This window comes from Etheostoma spectabile, chromosome 12, assembly GCF_008692095.1.
Source record: "Etheostoma spectabile isolate EspeVRDwgs_2016 chromosome 12, UIUC_Espe_1.0, whole genome shotgun sequence".
Classification (NCBI taxonomy): domain Eukaryota; kingdom Metazoa; phylum Chordata; class Actinopteri; order Perciformes; family Percidae; genus Etheostoma; species Etheostoma spectabile.
Window position 1 is genome coordinate 9,684,455 of NC_045744.1, and position 22,200 is coordinate 9,706,654.

The following is a 22,200-nucleotide window of genomic DNA, read 5'->3' on the forward strand; positions in this document are numbered from 1 at the left end:
CTTGCAGCGAACGAACGTCTCTTTTAGTGCACCTGGGAAAATGTAAAAGTAAATCTGCTAATTTTCTTCATGTGTCCCCCTTTTTGCATCAAAGCGATCAAACATTAACATTTTGCAGCCGAAGGATACTGACGCAAGTTAAGAGATTCCGCATTACGTCATCGCTAAGGCCACATAGTGGAGGCAAGTGCTGCCTTTCTCTCCTCAGCCAGTACGCTACCCGAAAATTTCCACGACACAAGCTTTGCAGGAGAGCGGCACAAGATCGACCGCTTCGTGCAGTGATGCAGCACCCTACACCAAAGAAACCCTGATCGCACTGCAGGACACGACCAGCTGTCTGATTCCTGGATGAAAAATAGTGATGTAGCCTAGCCTCGAAAGAAATTGTGGTAAGTCTTGGGCAAGTGCTCTGCTGCAGCTGCTAGAGACTGGCAATAAAGCAGCAGAGGAGCCACCTTAACCTACTTTGCCACTCTGGGTGAAATGAGTTTCACCGATCAAGTTTCAAGCGATCAAAAACGGGAATGGGCATGATAAAAACATTAGAAAGGAAGTCGTAAAAATGTTTCTGTAACAACGAGACCTTTGTGTCGCGTACAAACAGGTGTCTCTGGCGTGACAGGTGATGTCTGAGCTATACCACAATCTGCATTTTGCCTTTTCGCTGCCCCTTTACCTTTAATTACTGTGGTGGAATTGAGATGTCTTTCTTAACGTTAGTTTCCAGAGGGCGACGTGACACTGTCTATGCCCAGGAGTAGGCTACATCTGTTTTCAAGCTTGTTATTGACACACAAATGTTGTGTGTTGTCCACAACGTCACACATTTGCACAGGCAGACTGTACTGTATTTCCATTCATTCTAGTAATTGTACTATTTTTGATACTTAAAAGAATTTACTCTTTTTAGTTTGTGCAAAGAACTCAATGCCAGTGTTGTAAATAAAATAACAGCACCAGCAAACCATAAATCTGTAGCTGCACTCTCATTTAACATAGGGGTCCTAAAGTTTTGGCTTTTTGCAGCTGAAACCATGGTGATCATCAGCAGGCGACAGAGAGCAGAGGGCCCTGCAGCAGACATCTCTGGCTGGTACCAGACAGAAGGAAAAAACAGTTTCACTACCTGTACAGCATGTAGCCTACTACGACACTAGAGCACAACATCTCTGGCTGTGCTGAGCTCCAACTGATTAACCTTAAGTCAACGGCACAGCTTTTTTATTCCTGTCAAGGGATGGGATTCGAATGCCAGTGCAGTTTATAGTATGATGTAAAAATAACTCTGGCCAATCACTGGTAACAGCTGCGATGTACTGTACCGAGCCAACCAAAACATAGTTTGCTCAAGTAAGTGCTTGTGTTTGGAAATTTGTTGCATGACAATCTGTTCAAGGAGGATATAAATTAACAGCACTGTCCACAATGTGTTGTTGAGCTGCTACAGAAATAGACTGATAATGTAAATAACTGACTACTTAGGTATTTTTGCAATTTAATATTCGTCTGAAAGAAGTCAGTGCAGCATTAAAAGATAGTGTTTCATTACTGTGAGGACCTTGGTGTGGTTTTGTCACTGCTTAGTCCTACCAGTCACTCTGCATTGGTAACAGTAAACAATGATTTGCTCTTTTAAGGGCAGTTATGTTCTATTGCTGCCAGTGTGACAGTGCGACAGAGAAAGAGTAATGTTTGCTGGGCACATGCCAGGAATGAGGTTTGGGGTCTGCAAGTGGAGAGCCAGTTAAGCTGTACAAGAATGTGGAGCCTTCTCATTTGTAGTTAAAGATAGAGGCTGCACAGGCTGTATCCTAGCTGACAGTTTCTAATTTCAGATAGCGTCAGTTGTCCATTTTGATTGCTTTTGTTGCAATGTTTCCTTGTTAGAAGGAAGTTTGTGTTGTGTACCATTCTTTCTAAAAGGAGGACTTCAGAAGTCAAAAGTCAGGACTTGAGCGTTGTAATAACTCAGCTCAGGCAAGGAAAAGGGATACAGCCATGGTGATTTATGAAAGGTATGTTGATCATCTTGCTTCCCCTCACCATTGAACACGTTGTATTGGCTGTGCTTGTTTAATATCTGGTCTTGCAACAGATTGTATCAATCTTAGTTATTTCCGAGACTGAAAACAGACCACAGGAAATCACTCAGGATGTGTTTGCTTGTGATGTGGAAACAGATATCCATGTTAATCTATAAAATAGTGTATATTTGTCCAGTTTTATATTTACTTACTTTGTAAGTGATGAATGGGCTTGCATATCCATTACTTTCAACATGACATTGGACTCCATTGGACTGCTGGTAGTGGGCTGACATTGCTGTGTGCGTACATCTAAATGGCTATTTACTGTTGTCATTGCCACTGGTGAAACATTTCTTAATTGTGTTATTACAAGGTTGTTATTTGTAAGCTCTCTTTATAATATAAATCCAAATATTTAGATGTTTTCTGTTGTAGCTTGCACTGCTTTGCTGTGAGGTGATGTTGTGAAATACTGCACTTGATTCCGTAATTATAGGTTCATTTTTTATCCCTCTTAAAAACGGTAGAAAAATTACAGACCACGACAGACCTCTTATACTCCAATTCAAAGTTTGCCAGGGCTCCATAATTGACTGCCTGTCCTAACTAGAAAGCAGAGGAAGCTGTTCGCTTTTAAACACTAGGTGACTTCTAATTTCCACACCATGGGTCTCTACAGCATAACATCTGAGTGTACCCCAAATGAGGTGAAATTTTGAGCAACTTGCTCAAGAAGTGCAACTGTGATCTCAACTTTCATCTTAACTGAGCAATTTCTCAGAAAATATATTTATAGTAAAAAAAAACTTTTCTCTACAAACTTTGCTTGTCTGTAGTGGGAGGTGTAATGCGTGCGGCGTGGGTGTGTGTGTGTGTGGGGGGGGGGGGGGGGGGGAGTCGTTCTATGTTTTTACAAACGGAGCGCCTGGGATCTTTGCTGCCATGGAAACAAACCACATGGTGTATTAGATTGCCTCGGACAGTGTGCAGTGAGGCATGGTTAGAGCTTCTCTCTGCTGCTCTGCCCTTCGAAAGTCTTGTCCTGTCTTACTTAAGTTTTTTGTGCACCCCCCCCCCCCCCCCCCCTCCCACCCTTCTGAAAGCGTGTGCCTTCTCAAGTCTTTCACTGTGCAGCCCCCCCACCCCCCCCCGCCCATTCCTCCCATGCCATTCTGATAAGCAGTGTAGTGGCACATTCAATTTGCAATGTATTGGAAATAAACTGAAAAATTGAGGTCAGCATGTATTTCTCAGGGCCGCATTAAGCTGCTATGTGGCCCTGGGATAAAATGAGATGTGGGCCCTTGTTGTCCCCCCATTAGTATTTAATCATTGCTTTTTGGTCATTTAATTAAGCATAAAAATGCAAGCACAATATACTTGAAATAATAAAGACCTTAATATGTAAAGCTAGATATAAACTGAGGACCCTGTATGAGACAGAGTAATTAATACTAGGACATTATGTAAGGTGAATGATTTGATGACAGTATTCGTAGGGGAGAGGTTTAAATATGTAAACAGTAATATGTAAACAAAAAAAAGTATATTTATAGTGAAATGACATGAAAAGCTGGATTAAAATCAGCCCCAAATGGAAATGCAATTCTTTTACTATTTTCCCCACGGTGATGATTTAGTTAAATACCGGGTCCTGTACAGTAGAAAAAAATTTCCTACAGTCCTTTTCCTTACCCGCCCCCCAAGAAAAGGGGCCATTTTTTTTTAAAAAATAAAAACCCCAACCCAGGGCATTATTCCCTCTACCCCCCAAAATTTGTAACCGTGAAGCCAAAAAATTTACTCCAGTGCTGGGGTTCAATGGGGACAAAGTGTGGTGTTTCTTTTAAAAACCCAGTATTTTAAACCAAATGCTTTGTGATCCTCCGGGTTAAAAATTTAGCAGTTTTTTTATACAGAAAAAACTAAAAGAAAATAGGAAAAAATTCGGGGATTGAACTGTCCCTTTAATTGGAACTGTTTCTTTTAAAGGGAAGCTCTGCCATTACTCTGTCTCCTTTTGATCAAAGGGGTTGGACTTCGGGTAGGGGTGACAACAGCAGATAAAAGGGAAACCTTTTTGTCGAGATAGTAAGTGCTCGGGGCCACGCCACATGATCTACCCCAAAGGGGGTTTGATCCGTCAAAAAAAATTTGGCAACTTCTTCCCCGGGAACGTTTTTGGAAAAAGCAAATATAAAGATCAATTGTCTGTAAACCCCTTTTATTATTTTTTTTATTTAGGGCTTTCCAGTACGCCCTCTTTGCCTCTTTTTTAACTTCCCACTGTGGAGGAACACCCCCGGGGAAAACCCCGGAATAAAACTTTAAACATCATAATTCTCGAGTGTGTTTTTAATAACACGTATTTGGGGAAAAAGGGCATAATGAAACCACCCCCTTAAAAAAGGGAACAGCTAAAATCCCAAAAATCTGACCTTAGAGTGTCTTTTTTTAAAAGGGAACAGGTTTGAAACATTCATAATATACAGATGATTTTTGAAAGAGTTTTTTTTTTTAAAAATTTACGGGAAATTTAACATAAACAAAAATATTTTGCCCTGTATTTTTGTTTTTTTTTTTATCTTTTTATTGATCCCCTAGGGGAAATACAATTTACTTCCCGTGTCCCCCACCCTTTTTTTTTTACCCCACTCCTGAACTACACACACGAATGCTCAGATTTTTCACGCACTAATGGAGAGATGTCCCGGGGATTTGGGGTTTCCAGGGCCCAAAACCGTGCCCCAACCCGGGTTGGGGGGGGATGGGGGCCCTTTCTCAAACAGCAAACCGGCTGCCCAAGGGGGGGCATCTCCCGCCACCAATCCACTCGCTACCTTTTTTGGTTTCCCTCCGGGGGCTTTAACCCGAAACCCCCCCAGTTTCCCCAAACCCCAAATCCCCACGGGGCTGAGCTACTGCCACCCCCAATTACCCACTTATGTCATAGTTCTTTTTATTTATATTGTACTTTTTAGCCCCCCACTCCCTTAAATTTAACTAGCATTTTAAAATTTCCGTTGAATTTTATTTAACGTTAAGTAATTCTTCCTCAGGGGCTCAAGATTTGGACTCCATACGATTATCGACATACAGAACAGCCTGCAAACTTAGATTTGTTCAGAAGAAATGTAATTGTGAGTACAATGCAGTTACTTTTAACCACATCACTTTGTTCCTAATCCTATCCATCAGAATGTTCATATTCCATTTTCCTGTTTCCAGTGCATTTGGTTGACATTTGGAATGTCATCGAGGCTTTCCGAGAGAACGGCATCAACACCATGGACCTCAACGCCGAGCTCTCTGTGGCTCGTTTAGAAGTGGTACTGTCCACCATTTTTTACCAGTTAAACAAGCGCATGCCCACCACCCACCAGATCAACGTGGATCAGTCCATCAGCCTGCTGCTCAACTTCCTGCTGGCGTCCTATGACCCGTGAGTGACACGTCACGTGACAGTTGGTGGCTCGTGGTGTACTTTCTCGTCTGAGGTCTTGACGTGAGCTAATGCAGTTTGAAATGTGACTCTGAAGTGTCTGCAAAATTGGAACGAAAATACAGACTACAGATTGGCCTTCAGAATTTCATAACATGCTCAAGTAGAGTGTACTTCTGTTGATTCTGGGTATTGACAGCTCATTTTTAAGGAATATATGGCAATACAGTATCTGCAATACAGGACCTAAATACAGCAACATCCTGATGAAGGCTGCTTTGTCTCTAAATACATAATGTAAAATGTATTTGCTCTTTTTTTAGGGAGGGCCACGGCAAGATATCTGTATTTGTTGTGAAGATGGCCCTAGCAACTCTCTGTGGAGGGAAAATTCTGGATAAATTAAGATGTAAGCGACACAACAAATGCTTATTTTATTTTTTTATTGTGAAAAATGAAATGAAAATCACCCATTTTACCTTTTAATAAATCAGCTAATTTTCTTGATACAGTTTCTGGTCTAATTAATATACAGCTTTGGAATTTCTAATACAAACTTCTATTAGTGTCTGTACTACTATATCTCTGTCTGCTTACCCTTTTGCTCCTAAATGAAGAAGCAGTACTGGTCTAGCTCTTCATGGCTGGGAAAAGTCATTATTCATTATCTGAAGGATAGGTTTTTTTTAATGTAATTTACAAAATCCATGGGAGCCGGCTTGGGAAAAAAGGAGGACTTTGTTGCTGGTGTATTATCACAATTAATTGGAACAACTGCTTTGCTTTGATTTGTTTTCACAAATAAGTGGGATAATTGTATTGTGTAATGCTGTAATAAGCCGACTGTGGTGGCAGCTGACAATTAGTTTGATCCATTTGATAATGTCTCCCTGCATTGTTCCCAGATATTTTTTCACAGATGTCAGATGCTGCGGGAATAATGGTGCATTCGCAGTTCGACCAATTTCTTAGGGAGGTTCTCAAATTACCCATGGCGGTTTTTGAGGGACCTTCTTTTGGTTACACTGAACAAGCTGCGAGAACGTGCTTTACACAGCAGGTAAGGGTTCATTAACCCCAGGGTGTATCAATGATTGTTTTATCATTGACGGTGTGGAAGATTTTTCCTGTTGAATCATCTCACTCTCCTCTGCACCCAATGTCAACAGAAAAAGGTCTCCCTCAATACATTCCTCGATACATTGATGTCAGACCCACCCCCTCAGTGTCTGGTGTGGTTACCGCTCATGCATCGGCTCGCCAACGTGGAGAACGGTAATACGCCACACAGAATATTTATAGATGGGGAAGCTAACGGGGCTGGGAGGATGTAAAGTTCAGCTTTGCATCATAATCTTGAATCACCACACACAATCAGTCAAGCAAACACACACACACACACACACACACACACACACACACACATACACACACCTCCAAGGAAGATGACCATTGGGACCTTACACCCTGTGCATGAGTGTGTGTTTGTTTGGGGATAATTGTGATGCACTCATCTTCACATGACACCTGCATGTAAGCAGAGGAAAACCAGTCACATGCTTACACACACATACAGTATATATATATACATATATATATATATATATATATATATATATATATGTTGTATATATACAGCATGCTGACATCGTACTGATTTGTGTGTATTTGGTTCAAATGAAAAGAATGTTATCACCAGAACAGACTCAATAGCACATCTATCCTTAAATGAATGGACACGAGTCCTCTCTTTTGCAAAGTGCAAAATATCTGGGTTTACAATCACATCTGTTTGTGTTCATGTGTTTGTCCATCTGTGTGTCTGACCCCTCCTCTCCTGCCTCCAGTCTTTCACCCGGTCGAGTGCTCCTACTGCCATACTGAGAGCATGATGGGCTTCCGCTACCGCTGCCAGCAATGTCATAATTACCAGCTCTGTCAGGACTGCTTCTGGAGGGGACATGCCAGTGGTTCCCATAGCAACCAGCACCAAATGAAGGAGTATACGTCATGGGTAAGGGAAGGAAGAGGGGAGGAGGAAAGGGGCGGGCTTAGGGAGGTGTGTCTGCACTGGACCATCATCCAGTGCACATCATGGTCGTTGTGACTATTTGCGTTCAGCTTCGCCACAATGTGAGGATGCTGAATGTCGGATGCAGGTGACAGGATCGCTGTAATGATGCCATATGTTTAGAAAAGAATTAAATTTCCTCATGTCCTTAGAATTTGCATCTCACTTCTCCCAGAAATCTCCCGCTAAGAAGTTATCCCATGCCTTCAGTAAGTCCCTGAGCTGTGCATCCAGCAGAGAGCCTCTTCACCCCATGTTTCCCGAAATGCCGGACAAACCTCTCAACCTAGCTCATATTGTGTAAGTTCATCTTCTTTCTTTTCTCTGACTCTTTCTCTCCCTAATTATCTTGTTGCTGCCTCAAAGTCTGAAGTGATTCCAGTCAATCTCTGATCAATGAGGCTTAATTTTAGCCTTGGGAATGATTGTGATCTGCAACACTGCTGCTACCTTTTCCTTGACTTGACTGATTTTTATGTTGTGTCATGAATAATAAAATAACAGCCTACACGAGCACAGACTTTGTGGCCCTCTGGGGCTGTTTATTACCGGTTGGTATACAGGGACATACCGTAAAGGCTACTTCTGGAACAAAAATCACCCACCTACTGGCTTTATATGTTAATTATTTGCAGTAGTAGTATTTGCAAGGTAGTTGCAGTAGTTTATGACCCACAGCCAAATAGATTCAGATTTTTACAGTTTTGTAGAACTAATACAGGATTTTTTTAAGGCAATACACATATCAGTTAAAAAATGTGATGATACATATTGGTAGATATACTTTTTCACATTAACACATAAAAACAAAATTTCTTTTGACATGAAATAATTATGTCAAAGATATAGATATTCCAGATAAGATATTCTGTATTTCTTTTTTACTTCTGTATTTGTTTCTTTTAAAAGATTAGTGGTCATTTTCAAAATTACTGGAACTTTCACTTTTAGTGTAGTGATTGCACTTCTGGGGCAGATTGTAATAAATTATTTTTATTCCTTTTCTTGTTCTGTACTTTCTTCAGAGACACATGGTGAGTTTGCTTTTAATATTTAACACATCGCAAAATATGTTGTTTTGGTGACTGTAGATTTGAATCCTTTGTTTTGTGCTTATCATAGGCTACAGTATTGTAGCCTATGAGTCCCATCGCCCCCCTGGCATACTCTCACTGTGTTTGTGGATTCACAGATTCATTCCTCCATTCATCGCATGTTTTTATTATTTACCACACCCTACATAACTAATCATACATCTGAGTTGCCACATCCTGACATATGTATAGCAGGTCCTCTACCAAAATGGACATTTTAGAGATTATACAATTTAGAGGAAATCCACACAGACAAAAGAAAAAAAGGAGGTGCATCTGTTTCCTGTTTAGGCCACCAAGACCAGTGAACATCACCAATGACTACTCACTCTCCCACTCCATGCCTACATCAGGGAACCCTTACTCCACCAAAAAGTGAGTACGGCTGTAGCAAAAGATGTCCTGGATTTTTGAGTTCAGATCTTTTCAGTTTGCCACACTCCCTTAAGGCCCCATTCCCTGTAGATTTTGTGACCCACACAGTCATTTTGTTCTTACCTTTATCTTCCAAAGTATGTGTGTGTGTTTGTGTAAGTGTGTGTAAGTGTGTGTAAGTTGTGTGTGTGTGTGTGTGTGTGTGTGTGTTTTCTTTGTGGTTCCTTGCTGAATGTATATAGTTTGCCTTACAGCAAGAATAATGATGTTGAGCAAAGAAAGCCCTTCACTGGGGCTGCTCCACATCTGTTGAAAGGGAGAGGGTAAGTGACACAGGTGTGCATATGAGAATGCCTTTGCAGCTCAAATGCATGCATGAACTAATATAGATAATAATCATAGGCCATAAACTAGAGTGCTTATCATCCTAAAGAAGTAGTTTTCTTATAGAAGGGTTTACAGTCTTGTTCTCAAAGGGCTATTTCAAAGACGCTAGATGAAGCATGTATCATCAAGACCATTGGCAATTACTTTAGAGTGTCTATTATAATTTTTTCATTCACACAGAAATGGGAAATACAAACTGCCAGTTGCGGATATAACCCCCTGAATTACCCTTAATCTATTCTATTCTGAAACTGTAACAGTTTAAATTTCCAGGCTCAGTTATGATGTCAGTGAACAAGTATACCTGTTTATGTAAAATAGAATTACCTTGTTGTTTTCAGTTACTATTTATCTTGTATTTTAGGAAATAAAGGAATTGTTGATCATGAATTTTCTAGTAAAATGCCTTTTGAGCTCCTCTGCACCTGCACGTGATGATGAAGAAAGTGTTTCTCTATAGAACACTACTCCCTTTCATAACACTGGCATATATCAAAAAACACAGACGTGATGAGTGATAGTTTATTCTCGTTGTGCATGTCAGAGCATGATGACTGTTTGCACAGACACCATATAATACAGGACTTTCAGGGGATGTGCCCTCTGAAGGTTAACTGGTTAGCATTTGTACAACAATGACTGAGAATACCCGATTACATTCCCAAACGTTATGACAAGAGTTTTGACTTTAAACAGCTGGAATATGCAGGTAAAGAGGCACTGCAGTGATTACTCCACTCCAGAAATTTTGAAAAAAGAGTTGTCAAAATCACAGATTGATGCCAAGATATCCTGACTTTTAGTCTCTAACGTTAGTCAAGCTGTCAAAGCCTTGGACCCTACACGTCCCATAATGCAACACAATAAGCTTCCTGTCTTAACCGGCCACAAGTTTGTAATGCCAACTTTCAGTTAATGCTGCACTGACCAATATTTATTAGAGTTACAGTGAATTCAAAGTCTGATGTGAAAGGTGTTGCTTATAGGGACAAACCCACAGATTATTATCAGCAGGTCCTCTCAGCTCTACCGAGCTTTTAGCATCTTTGAGCTTTTTTTTTTTTTTTAAGGCCTTAAACTTTATTATTTTTAAGTCATTCTCACCACTTGCAGCAGGCAGCTGTTTTCAGCAGAAAACTCTGATTTACAACTGTCCAGTACCAAATACCTGTAGCAATAAGTGGAGCATTTAAATGTAGCCACTAAAAAGCTAGATATTATTTTCAGGGGTTGGTGGAGAAGCAAAATAGAGCTAATCGAAGAGTGAGTACTGGACTTGAATTCATCGGGTGGACAGAAAGAAACTCCTAAAGTTGCTTTGTGTCTCCTAGATGTTTAAATAAGCAACTGTTTGCTAACACATACCAGTAACAACTTTAGGAGATTTTTAGAAAGAGAGTGTACAATTGGCATAGTGACCTTTTAATTTGAACCGAAGAAAGTGATTATTATTATTAATTTTGACTAGTTATTGTGATATTTAACATCCAGCAAAACGTGCGTACGGACCTCATAATGTTGGCTTCTACATCTTACCAACAAGCTAATAAGGTTTAACAGATCAATTTGTGTGTTTAGATCATTTCAGCTTTGTCACCATTATGAAGCCAATATGCAGTAGCTGGTAGATGATTGTTTTTTCATCTGATTAGCTGCATTGCTAAATTAGCTTAACGGTTTGTTGGTTTGCTGGTTAACAAATCAAAATTCAGTTTTCTTTTTAATTTTATGGTGACCACATTGACCCTCCACAAGGGCAGTAGAAACGGTTGCTATAGGCATTAGAGATGCAGCTGGAAAGCCTCTTTAAATGTAGGGGCTACATCAAAAAGACTGTGCATGCCTGTCGTATCTTGGGTTGCAGTTTGGTTGACTTCAAAATAATTCCTTTTAATGGTTTTAATAACAGAGCACTAAGTGATTTAATGCTTGGAGAATGAAAACACGCAGCCTGTAGAGTCTTTTTTTTGCTGGGCAAGCCCTTATTGGTGCTCCAAGCCTTCATCTCTAGGGTCTCTCCGAAACATAATATGGCCTTGTTTCTCTCTATTCACCCATGAATAGCTGCTTTTCAGCCCAACTTCTCCTCTTTTCTTTTGTTGCGTTTTGTCCATTCTCTCTTTGCTTCCTGTCCCCTCTTGCCCTGTCCTTCTATTGTCACCTGTGTAATATCATGTGTTATGTTTTGTGAAACCCTGCACTGTTCCAGGATAAACTACAACCTCGATGTTGCCGATAGACTTGCAGACGAACATGCTCTGATTCGCCTCTATGTGAATCTACTCCAAAACAACCCCAAATCATGGTTAGTTTGGTGTGCAGCTGTGTTTGCCAAACACCAGTGAAAACCATGTGCTCTGCTGATCTCACAATCCTTCCCATAACTTACCTTACTCTGAGTGTTACAACCATAATACTGCATGCTTAAAATTCTAATTGTTTGTTGTTATTCAGCAGCAATAATGAACTGGTTGGTAACTAAAGTAATTTCTGCTAAGAGATCGGAATATGTGGTATTTGATTCCAAGATTAAATAAAAAAAATTTACATTTGAATCCTGAAAAGACCTTGTTAGTATACAAGATTCAAGATTTCTTTATTGTCATACCACAGTACACTGTAGTACAAAATTACTTGCAAAGTTCACAGCTTAAAAAGAATACAGCACATAAACAATAAAAAACACCATGGAAAAGTCGAGTTATTATTTATAGGAATTAAAATAAATACACATTATTACATAATATTCAATTCAATTTTCTCAATCATAAAATTTATTAATCGTTATCTTTGAAGTTAAATTTGAAAAAGCCAAAATAGTCTCATATTTGTCACACAGAATTGTATTACTTCTAATGCTTAGGGCAGATTAGTTACCTAATTGGTAGCAAATACTTCTGTTTTCCTCAGATTGGACTGCCTCCTTAAAAGGTTGTCTCTAAAATACGTTTGATCCAGAAATTGTGCAAATTGTTAAAAACTCAATTATATTCCCAATATTTAAACATTGGGAATATGACGCATTACTCCTTATCTTCTCACTTGCAAGAAACGGAAGAGTGATGCCTGTATTTTCTCTGTGTGTGTGTGGTGTGTGTGTGTGTGTGTGTGTGTGGTGTGTGTGTGTGTGTGTGTGTGTGTGTGTGTGTGTGTGTGTGTGTGGTGTGTGTGTGTGTGTGTGTGTGTGTGTGTGTGTGTGTGTGTGTGTGTGTGTGTGTGTGTGTGTGTGTGTGTGTGTGTTTTAATGCTGATTACAATGCCAACTAAGCACAGTTGAGAAGTTTTTTTTCATTGCATGTGTGCTTGGAAATACATAGCCATGTTTGTTTTTACTGTATCAGTGATCAGACCGTATAAGTAATCCTTCTGTTTCTGTAAATACCAAAGACTACTTCAGCTCCACTGTTATTTAATTCCTGCTTTTGGGGTTTTACATGAGTACCTTAGCATGGTTATGCTGGCCTCTGCTGTAAATCTCATGAAGCTTTCCTGCCAAAGAACTAATCTGACTCTTTAACAAACTAAACTTTCTTGGATTTTTGCTTTTTTTTTCCCCTGCATAATTTATATTATAGCATAGCTGTGTAGTAACTGTGTCGTGTCGTGACTCCATTTTCCTCTTGATCAGTTTGCTGGAAAGCAGTAACCATCAAGAAGAAGAGCACAGTCTCATCGCCCGCTATGCTGCTCGACTGGCTGCTGATGCTGCGGTGAGATATATATATATATATATAATATATATATATATATATATAATATTTATTGCTCACGATATCGTGGCATCTTTCATCAGTGTCCGTTGCCAAAAGATCTGTCCTTGATGAGAAGGTTTAACATTCAGTGCTAGGATTTCAGTCCTTTTTATTGCTAAGATGATGAAGGGATTTACAAGTGGTGAATGATTTCTAACCAGGATTGTATGCCTGTTTATGTTCCGATCAGGTCTTGATGAATGGCTGGTGACTTGACTGTTTTATTCGCCCTGTGAGATATGAGATAAGGTAATGGATGACATCATCCAGAGGTAAAGTCAGTTCACGTGATGTCTCTTGCTTGGTTTCACCAACAGGCTCAACAGCAGAGAATCCCCACAGACCTCCCCTACTCTCTGGATGCCAACAAACAACAGAGGCAGCTCATTGCCGAGCTTGAGAGCAAAAACAGGTTAGGGATGACTGCTTTGCTGTTCAGTTCTCTTCTGTTTGTCTTTCTCCTCTTTTTTTCACAAAGAAATTCCCCTTAAGTACACAGACCTCAAAGCACATTCATTACTGAAAACTATTATTATTATTAATATCATCATTATTATTATTATAAGAAATGTTCATTATTAGCAAATGTGTGATATTCCTTTAACATTTTTAAAGAGGTAACTGTATATACATGCCAATGAATACAAGGCCATGGAAGGCAACAGTGAACAAGTATGTGGGATTTAATGCAGCTATAATTAACATTTGCATTTAATATAAACAATGGATCACATGACTACTAAACAAAGTAAGCAAGGCATTTTTTCCACAATTTGTTTGTACAGATTCCATGGTAGAACTTCAGACATTAGTCAACCGATTAGTTGACTAATCAACTAAGAGGGGCCAGCTCTTAATAATACATAAATAAATTAATAAATAAATTTAGCATTTAGAAGCTAAAAATCCTGATTTTTACCTTAGGAGTTAGTATAGACCGAAAATAGCCAAAAGAGAGTAAATATTAGACTTATATTTATCAGGTGAACACAAACGAAAGAGCCAAATCTGCTATAACCAAGGTGATAAAATGTGGGTTCATAGCTTGTTTCTGATGCCCCCAAGTGGCCAAAGAAAATCAGTTATTGCAGGTTAAAGTTTACATTTAAACCTGGACAGATTTGGACAGTGCGATCGTCTGGGAGGTTGTTTCAAGAATATGCAGCACAGTAGCAAAATGCCGCTTCCCCATATTTTGTGTTGACCCAGGGTTATAGGGACAAACCCTGAAATATAACCTGGTCCTTTATACAATATGTTTTTGTCTGTCACAGAGAAATCCTACAGGAAATCCAGCGGCTGCGCCTTCAGCATGAGGAGGCCTCCCAGCCGCCACCCGACAGAGGTCAGCAGAACCCCACTCTTCTGGCTGAGCTACGACTTCTCAGGTAACTCGGCGTAGTGCTTATAACAGGCCTAGGCTGCAGCAGGACATACATTTTGTAATTGCTTTCCTTTTATCACATCATTTGCTACATGATGCTTATACAACTTTTTTTGTGATGTGACATTATGATATCATCACGTTGTACAACTTGTTTCCTGTCAGGCAACGCAAAGATGAGCTTGAACAAAGAATGTCTACTCTGCAGGAGAGTCGCAGGGAACTCATGGTGCAGCTGGAGCAACTAATGATGCTTCTCAAGGTACTACAGACGAGCCTTTTATCTCTTTGATTTCAAAGCACTCAAATATAGAACACAGATAAGACGCCTTCATAATTACTGAGGGAAATCATTGTGTTTCCTGTGGGGAGCAATACGGTTGTGCTAATTTAGTTACAAGTTTGCATTTTGGCCAGAATCAGCATCTTCAGAATCCAGAATCAGTCTATAGACACGGACATGTCTACTGTACTGTACTGTGGCTTGTTTTTTTATTTGAAGGCAGATGGTAAGCAATATGGACAGATGATGAATTTCCCTTGTATTAAAATTTCTCCCAGCTGTGGATGATCACTCTAGCTAATGTAAAGCAAACACTGCACTACTCAGATGAGGAAGCATGTAAGCAATAACCCAACATGTCCGTTAGAGGGCACACATCTTTAACAGTCAAGCTCTGTTGAGACCATTGTCGTTTTTCTGACCATATAAGTAAGAGGTACAAGACGTTCACATATCTAATTTAAGATTGAGATCTAGTTGGTGTCTTGTGTCAGTCCTGTTCAAAGACCTGCGAGTCGATTTGTGAGTGACAGCTGGCTCCAACGCTGTCTTTTGGTCTTTTGTTTGTTCTGTTTACATTTGGATAATCAAAAAGGGCCCTCTCTCACATACATGTAAATAATAAAAAAAATAAGACAAGAGTCCAGACAGCTGGTTTAAGAGCAGGATATTGTGTCTTGGGATTATTTTCCATCACACCTGACAAGACAACATATCTACAAGCACTCCCCTCTAAGAAGGATAACCTTTGGTGCAAGATATCTTCCGCAGTCAACAAGACCGAACTTCCTCAAAGCCTACAAAAACTACACACTAAACTGGCTTAAGTGGGGAGGATATCAATCTAATTAGGCTAAAAGGATCAATGTTAATCCATTAAACTTGCACGAGGAAGCCACATGCTTGTCACGTCCTGGAGGAATTACCGATTGGATTGTCTTTTAGAAATACTCAATGTAATGTGGTTGTTGTTTTATAAGCCATAAAATATTGTTTTTCAGCTAGAGGAGGAACGGAAACGAGCTGTAAGTGTAAAAGCTGTTAAGCAAAAAGGCTGAAACTACACTTGGATTGAAAATCATTGCATGTTTGAAGTAAATACTGTTGTCAGGTGAAAACCGTGTTTCTGAAATTTGGAGATGCATGGTGTTCACTAGACAACACCAACGTGTGATTTGGTCCATGGGAGTAACTGGAATAGTTTTTTAGAGAGAACATCTGTTTTAAAAGCATGTCAAGTTTTTGAAAAATACTGACGTAATTGAAAGTGCTGCATAATGACTCCATATAGTGTACATTTCTAGCATGTGTGTGGGATGTTGGTAACTTAAGAGCCACTGTGGTGACCAATGAGCTTCTCTGTTGACTTATAATTCTTTGCTGTGAACTGAGCACTGACAATGAAAAGAGTTATTTGTTGCATTGCTTGTGTAAGCTTTGCTTTGAAAAGAAGATTATGTTACATTATTCTCATAGTCTTCTCATTACAGCATGGGTTTCTCTGTTAACAATGCCAACGCAGTGGCAGCAGTTAACACTAAAATGGTCTTGATGATGTTTTGCAGACTCAGGGTCCCAGCTCTCCACGCTCGTCCCCCAGCCACACCATCAGCCGGCCGATCCCCACCCCAATCCACTCGGAGTCTGCCGGCACGACCCCAACTCACACACCTCAGGACTCACTCATGGGCGTGGGAGGGGATGTTCAGGAGGCCTTCGCTCAGGGTAAACACAAAGAAAAGCATGCATCATGTGTTGGATATGGTGTCCGAAATGTGGTTGGACACAAAACAATTTGTGTGTGTGTGTGTGTGTGGTGTGTGTGTGTGTGTGTGTGTGTGTGTGTGTGTGTGTGTGTGTGTGTGTGTGTGTGTGTGTGTGTGTGTGTGTGTGTGTGTGTGTTGTGTGTGTGTGTGTGTGTGTGTGTGTGTGTGTGTGTGTGTGTGTGTGGTGTGGTGTGTGTGTGTGTGTGTGTGTGTTTTCAAAGGTCCAAGGAGAAATTTGAGAAACAACCTACTCATTGCTGCTGACTCCATCACCAACACAATGTCATCACTAGTTAAAGAACTCAATTCAGGTAAAAATTAATGAAAAAAGCTTTTTGAATTTTTACACAACAGCTGTTTTATAATGTATTTTTTTTTTCCACAGAGGGTGGAAGCGAGACTGAGAGCACTGCAGATTCTGACTTTGGACGTGGTGACCTATTTGCCGCAACCTCTTCAGATCCCTTCTTCACATATAAACCAAGGTACTACTGTAAGATGTGTCATCAACAGTTGGTAATAACTAATAATAATAAGTCAGTAAGTGATAAGTAATAATTGGGGTCTTCTTCTACCCTTTTGCTTATCCATTGTAGCTGCGTGACCTGAGAAACTGCTTTGGCACATCTTGCTTGTGACAGTTCATTTGCTCTGTTGCCAGCTTTCCCATTAGTGTTGCTTTGTTTTATACAAAGAATAATAATAATAATAATAAATAATAATAATAATATATACAGTACTTTATTAATCCCGCAAGGGGAAATTGCAATGTTTTCACTCTGTTGTTATTACACACATTACACACAGGCCTGAATTACACACACATGCTCAGTACCTATACATGCACTAAATGGAGAGATGTTAGCTGCCCATAGAAAGGAGACCCGAGCAGTTGGGGGTTCGGTGCCTTGCTCAAGAGCACCTTGGCAGTGCCCAGGAGGTGAACTGGCACCTCTCTAGCTACCGGTCCATCACCATAAGTTGGTCCGAATGGGGACTTCAACCAGCGACTCTCCGGTTCCCAACCCAACTCCCTACTGACACAGCTACTGCCACACCCACCCGCCAGATGTGTGTGCGTAATACTTCAGGTCGTCTCCGACATTTATTTAAACCACTGGTCTGAATCAAATGTAACGGTTGTCATAAGAGATTACAAGTCGGTGGGACTTCAGCTCTGACTGATGTTTTCAATCTTAAATGAAACTGTTACTGAAAAAATAATATGTCATTCCTGTTGTTCTTATCTTTTGTCAAAATAACTTATGTTTTCAGGTACACCTCTAATCTTGTTTCTTTTTTAAATTTCTTTTTTTGGGGCATTTTTCAGCCTTTATTTTGACAGGAGAGCTGAAGACATGAAAGGGGAGAGAGAGAGGGGGGGAATGACATGACATGACAGGCTCGCTGCGTCGAAGACTAAACCTCTATATATGGACCCCACTCTGCCAACTAAGCTATCCGGGCGCCCTTGTGTCTTATTCTAAAGTGCCTGTTATTTGTCACAGGAGTTCCAGCGCTGCAGAGGAGGAGAGCTTTGAGAATGATCTGGAGCAGCGGCTGGAGGATGAGCTCAAGTTGGAGGAGCTAATAAAGCACAGGCAGGAACCAGACAAGTCGTGCATGGTGAGTTCTACCTTTCCAGGACTGTAAATTGGAAGGAGAAAGTAACATTTTGTGTATTACACCTTGTCGATACTTGTTCTAACTTGCTTTGCTTTGCTGGTGTGGTACAGGTGACGCTGCAGCAGTGACTGCTAGTTAAGATGACTGGTAAGTATCTGAAAACAACAATTAAAAGTATCCTCTATGTAACCTGTATCAGACTTCTACTTTTTTATTCTAGCATATACAGTAGGTCATCATTACAGTTTTCCAACATTTTTTTTTTTTTTTTCTTACTGACTAACTACTTAGAAAACGTTCACATGCCAAAGTGTTTCTATCTGAGTGCTCCAGGTAGCATATTTTGGATGTGATGCTTAACACTTGAATTACACCGTGCAGTTAGTAACATGTTCTGTATCCTTAAAAGGTGAGCAATATGAAAAGCGACAACAGTAGAAGACACTGGATAAGACGACACTGGGCCGACAGAACAGAGCACTGAAGATATGAAGAATCTGAAGTTGAATAAATGGCTGAATCCAACCATATAATACATCTTTGTAAAGATATATTTTTTAACCAACCTCCTATTTAAGGTAATACTGTGAGCTGATGTATAGAGATTAATTAGAGAGCCGTCTATTACACCACAGGTGCCATAAAAACCACATGACTTTGGGGTATTATTTCTTAATTTTTAGCCTTTTTGAATGAGTTGTCAAGCAAATGTACAACTACGCTGAAAGTTCAGGGTGGCAAACTTGATTCTTTTAAATTCTCATGTTTCTGCAAACAGTGAACCATGTTTAAGTGTTTGTTCGTCTTCTGATATAAGATATAAACTTGCTTTGGAGTTGAAGCTATAGATGATAAAAATTTGCAATATTTTATAAATGTATAACTCCAGATTTAACTTGTTGCTGTCGAGTGGCTTTTGTATTGTTTTTTGACTTGTGTTTGGAGCAGGCCGAGTTTGTTTTATTTGACACATTAGTGATAATAATACACACATGCCTTAGCTGATTGAATGATTAATGAGCTCATTCAAACTGTCAACGCAGCATGTAGCGAACAACAAAACACACCTGTTCAGCAGAAATGCTAGTTGGCTTCACTGGAGGTTAAGCTCATTAAATCTGGTGCTGGGAAGTGATTTTGTCTACAGAGGGATTTGGTCTGCAAATATGTACACTGTCTACATATAAATTGTCACTTAAAAACAAGTTATGGATGGATTGGTTCTGACATCTGGAAGTGTTTTAAGATTCGGTGAAAAAAATAAAACACAGGAACTTCCACATCACGCAAATTCAAAGGTTTACACTGGTAAGGGCATTGAACAAGTTGTGTTTACTATCAATGGTTTATGAATTAAGTTTTGATCGTTTGCCATTGTTTCATTTGTTAGCGTCAATGCTCTCACACACAAATCTCTGTGTGACTTGCACACCAAACATGCACACTCTTGATGTATTTTCTGAGTGTGTGTGAAACTTTTACTCTGTCACTTTTGGAAAAAGTGGCAAGCCAATCTAAAATCATAAATGTGTGAAATATATCTAGTTTGATTTTTGAGCAAGTTCATAGCAGTGATTTTGCATGGTGGTGATGCATAATAAAGTGTTGACACAATATCAAAATTTTTGCCTATGAACTCCTTTTCTCTTCTTTTTCCATTTCAGACCGGCACACTTCAATTGGCTTGGTTTGGCAGTGCACATTTATTATCTGTCATAAATGCACTGTTGGCTGCCCTCAACCTATTGTCTATAATTCATCACATAGACTCACCATCTGAGGTAACATAAAAGCAGCCATCCAGCACGGAATCTCACAGTCATGTGAATATTAGGAGGGAGAATTTTGCTCTCAAGCAATATTACCAGAATATGAATTAACTGATATTAATCTTCATTTGTATTATTAATACTTTTTAAAGACATCAACAGAAGCTCGTCCAGCATCCATCACCAGGTCTTTGTATAATATAGTGAAGTCTTTTCACAATATGTCTTTTCTTAATCTTATCTATGTTGTGTCTACTCTATTAGCATTGTTAGCAAAGCAGCTAATTGTGATGAATTTCTTCCGAATATCTTTGTCTTGTATCAAGTGCATGGCTGCGCCCTGGTGTTAAAACGTGAGGAATGCACTTGTGTCAGTGGCTAAACATTGTTTACTTTGTGTAGATTTTTATTTTAATGGGAAAAAAATAAATAATGAAATAATATACTTTTTTCACAAACAGCACAAGCATAATCTTTAAGTTGCAGTCTCTCATATTTCTCTTACAGTGATTTATAAATGTAAAGTTAATCTAATAATTCTGTATTGTACAAACCCGATTCCAAAAAAGTTGGGACACTGTACAAATTGTGAGTAAAAAAGGAATGGAATAATTTATAAATCTCATAAACATATATTTTATTCACAATAGAATATAAATGACATATCAAATGTTGAAAGTGAGACATATTGAATTGCAATGCCAAATATTGGCTCCTTTTTGATTTCATGAGAGCTACAAATTCCAAAAAAGTTGGGACAGGTAGCAATAAGAGGCCAGAAAAGTTAAATGTACAAATAAGGCACAGCTGGAGGACCAATTTGCAACTTATTGGGTCAATTGGCAACATGATTAGGTATAAAAAGAGCCTCTCAGAGTGGCAGTGTCTCTCAGAAGTCAAGATGGGCAGAGGATCACCAATTCCCCCAATGCTGCGACAAAAAATAGTGGAGCAATATCAAAAAGGAGTTTCTCAGAGAAAAATTGCCAAGAGTTTGAAGTTATCATCATCTACAGTGCATAATATCATCCAAAGATTCAGAGAATCTGGAACAATCTCTGTGCGTAAGGGTCAAGGCCGGAAAACCATACTGAATGCCCGTGATCTTCGGGCCCTTAGACGGCATTGCATCACACACAGGAATGCTACTGTAATGGAAATCACAACATGGGCTCAAGAATACTTCCAGAAAACATTGTCAGTGAACACAATCCACCGTGCCATTCGCCGTTGCCGGCTAAAACTCTATAGGTCAAAAAAGAAGCCATATCTAAACGGGAACCAGAAGCGCAGGCGTTTTCTCTGGGCCAAGCCTCATTTTAAGTGGACTGTAGCAAAGTGGAAAACTGTTCTGTGGTCAGACGAATCAAAATTTGAAGTTCATTTTGGAAAACTGGGACGCCATGTCATCCGGACTAAAGAGGACAAGGACAACCCAAGTTGTTATCAGCGCTCAGTTCAGAAGCCTGCATCTCTGATGGTATGGGGTTGCATGAGTGCGTGTGGCATGGGCAGCTTGCACATCTGGAAAGGCACCATCAACGCTGAAAGGTATATCCAAGTTCTAGAACAACATATGCTCCCATCCAGACGTCGTCTCTTTCAGGGAAGACCTTGCATTTTCCAACAAGACAATGCCAAACCACATACTGCATCAATTACAACATCATGGCTGCGTAGAAGAAGGATCCGGGTACTGAAATGGCCAGCCTGCAGTCCAGATCTTTCACCCATAGAAAACATTTGGCGCATCATAAAGAGGAAGATGCAACAAAGAAGACCTAAGACAGTTGAGCAGCTAGAAGCCTGTATCAGACAAGAATGGGACAACATTCCTATTCCTAAACTTGAGCAACTTGTCTCCTCAGTCCCCAGACGTTTGCAGACTGTTATTAAAAGAAGAGGGGATGCCACACAGTGGTAAAAATGGCCTTGTCCCAACTTTTTTGACATGTGTTGATGCCATGAAATTTAGAATCAACTTATTTTTCGCTTAAAATTATGCATTTTCTCAGTTTAAACATTTGATATGTCATCTATGTTGTATTCTAAATAAAATTTTGAAATTTGAAACTTCTACATCATTGCATTCTGTTTTTATTCACAATTTGTACAGTGTCCCAACTTTTTTGGAATCGGGTTTGTACACATAAATAACGTTATTAAGTTTATATATTATTAGTATATTTTTGGTTTAAATATATTGTTGAGGATTTTTATG

General features: G+C 39.6%; 1 protein-coding gene across 11 annotated transcripts; it reads left to right on the forward strand.

Moving 5' to 3' along the window:
• Nucleotides 1-4,061: 4,061 nt before the first annotated feature.
• dtna (dystrobrevin, alpha) lies at nucleotides 4,062-19,824 on the forward strand. Of its 11 annotated transcripts, none has more exons than XM_032531598.1 (23): nucleotides 4,062-4,121; nucleotides 5,090-5,170; nucleotides 5,259-5,472; nucleotides 5,796-5,881; nucleotides 6,378-6,532; nucleotides 6,642-6,747; nucleotides 7,320-7,486; nucleotides 7,719-7,843; nucleotides 8,569-8,577; nucleotides 8,929-9,012; nucleotides 9,255-9,335; nucleotides 11,609-11,704; nucleotides 13,028-13,109; nucleotides 13,469-13,563; nucleotides 14,426-14,539; nucleotides 14,701-14,797; nucleotides 15,820-15,843; nucleotides 16,384-16,543; nucleotides 16,806-16,895; nucleotides 16,970-17,069; nucleotides 18,093-18,210; nucleotides 18,321-18,357; nucleotides 18,620-19,824. In XM_032531598.1, exons 3-22 carry the CDS (start codon nucleotides 5,318-5,320, stop codon nucleotides 18,336-18,338), a joined length of 1,962 nt encoding a protein of 653 aa, XP_032387489.1. In that variant the 5' UTR covers nucleotides 4,062-4,121; nucleotides 5,090-5,170; nucleotides 5,259-5,317; the 3' UTR covers nucleotides 18,339-18,357; nucleotides 18,620-19,824. The 11 variants fall into 11 exon arrangements, with proteins under 11 accessions (XP_032387489.1, XP_032387491.1, XP_032387493.1 ...); XM_032531600.1 differs by having other exon boundaries at nucleotides 9,267-9,335; XM_032531602.1 differs by lacking the exon at nucleotides 15,820-15,843.
• The last annotated feature ends 2,376 nt before the right edge of the window (nucleotides 19,825-22,200 follow it).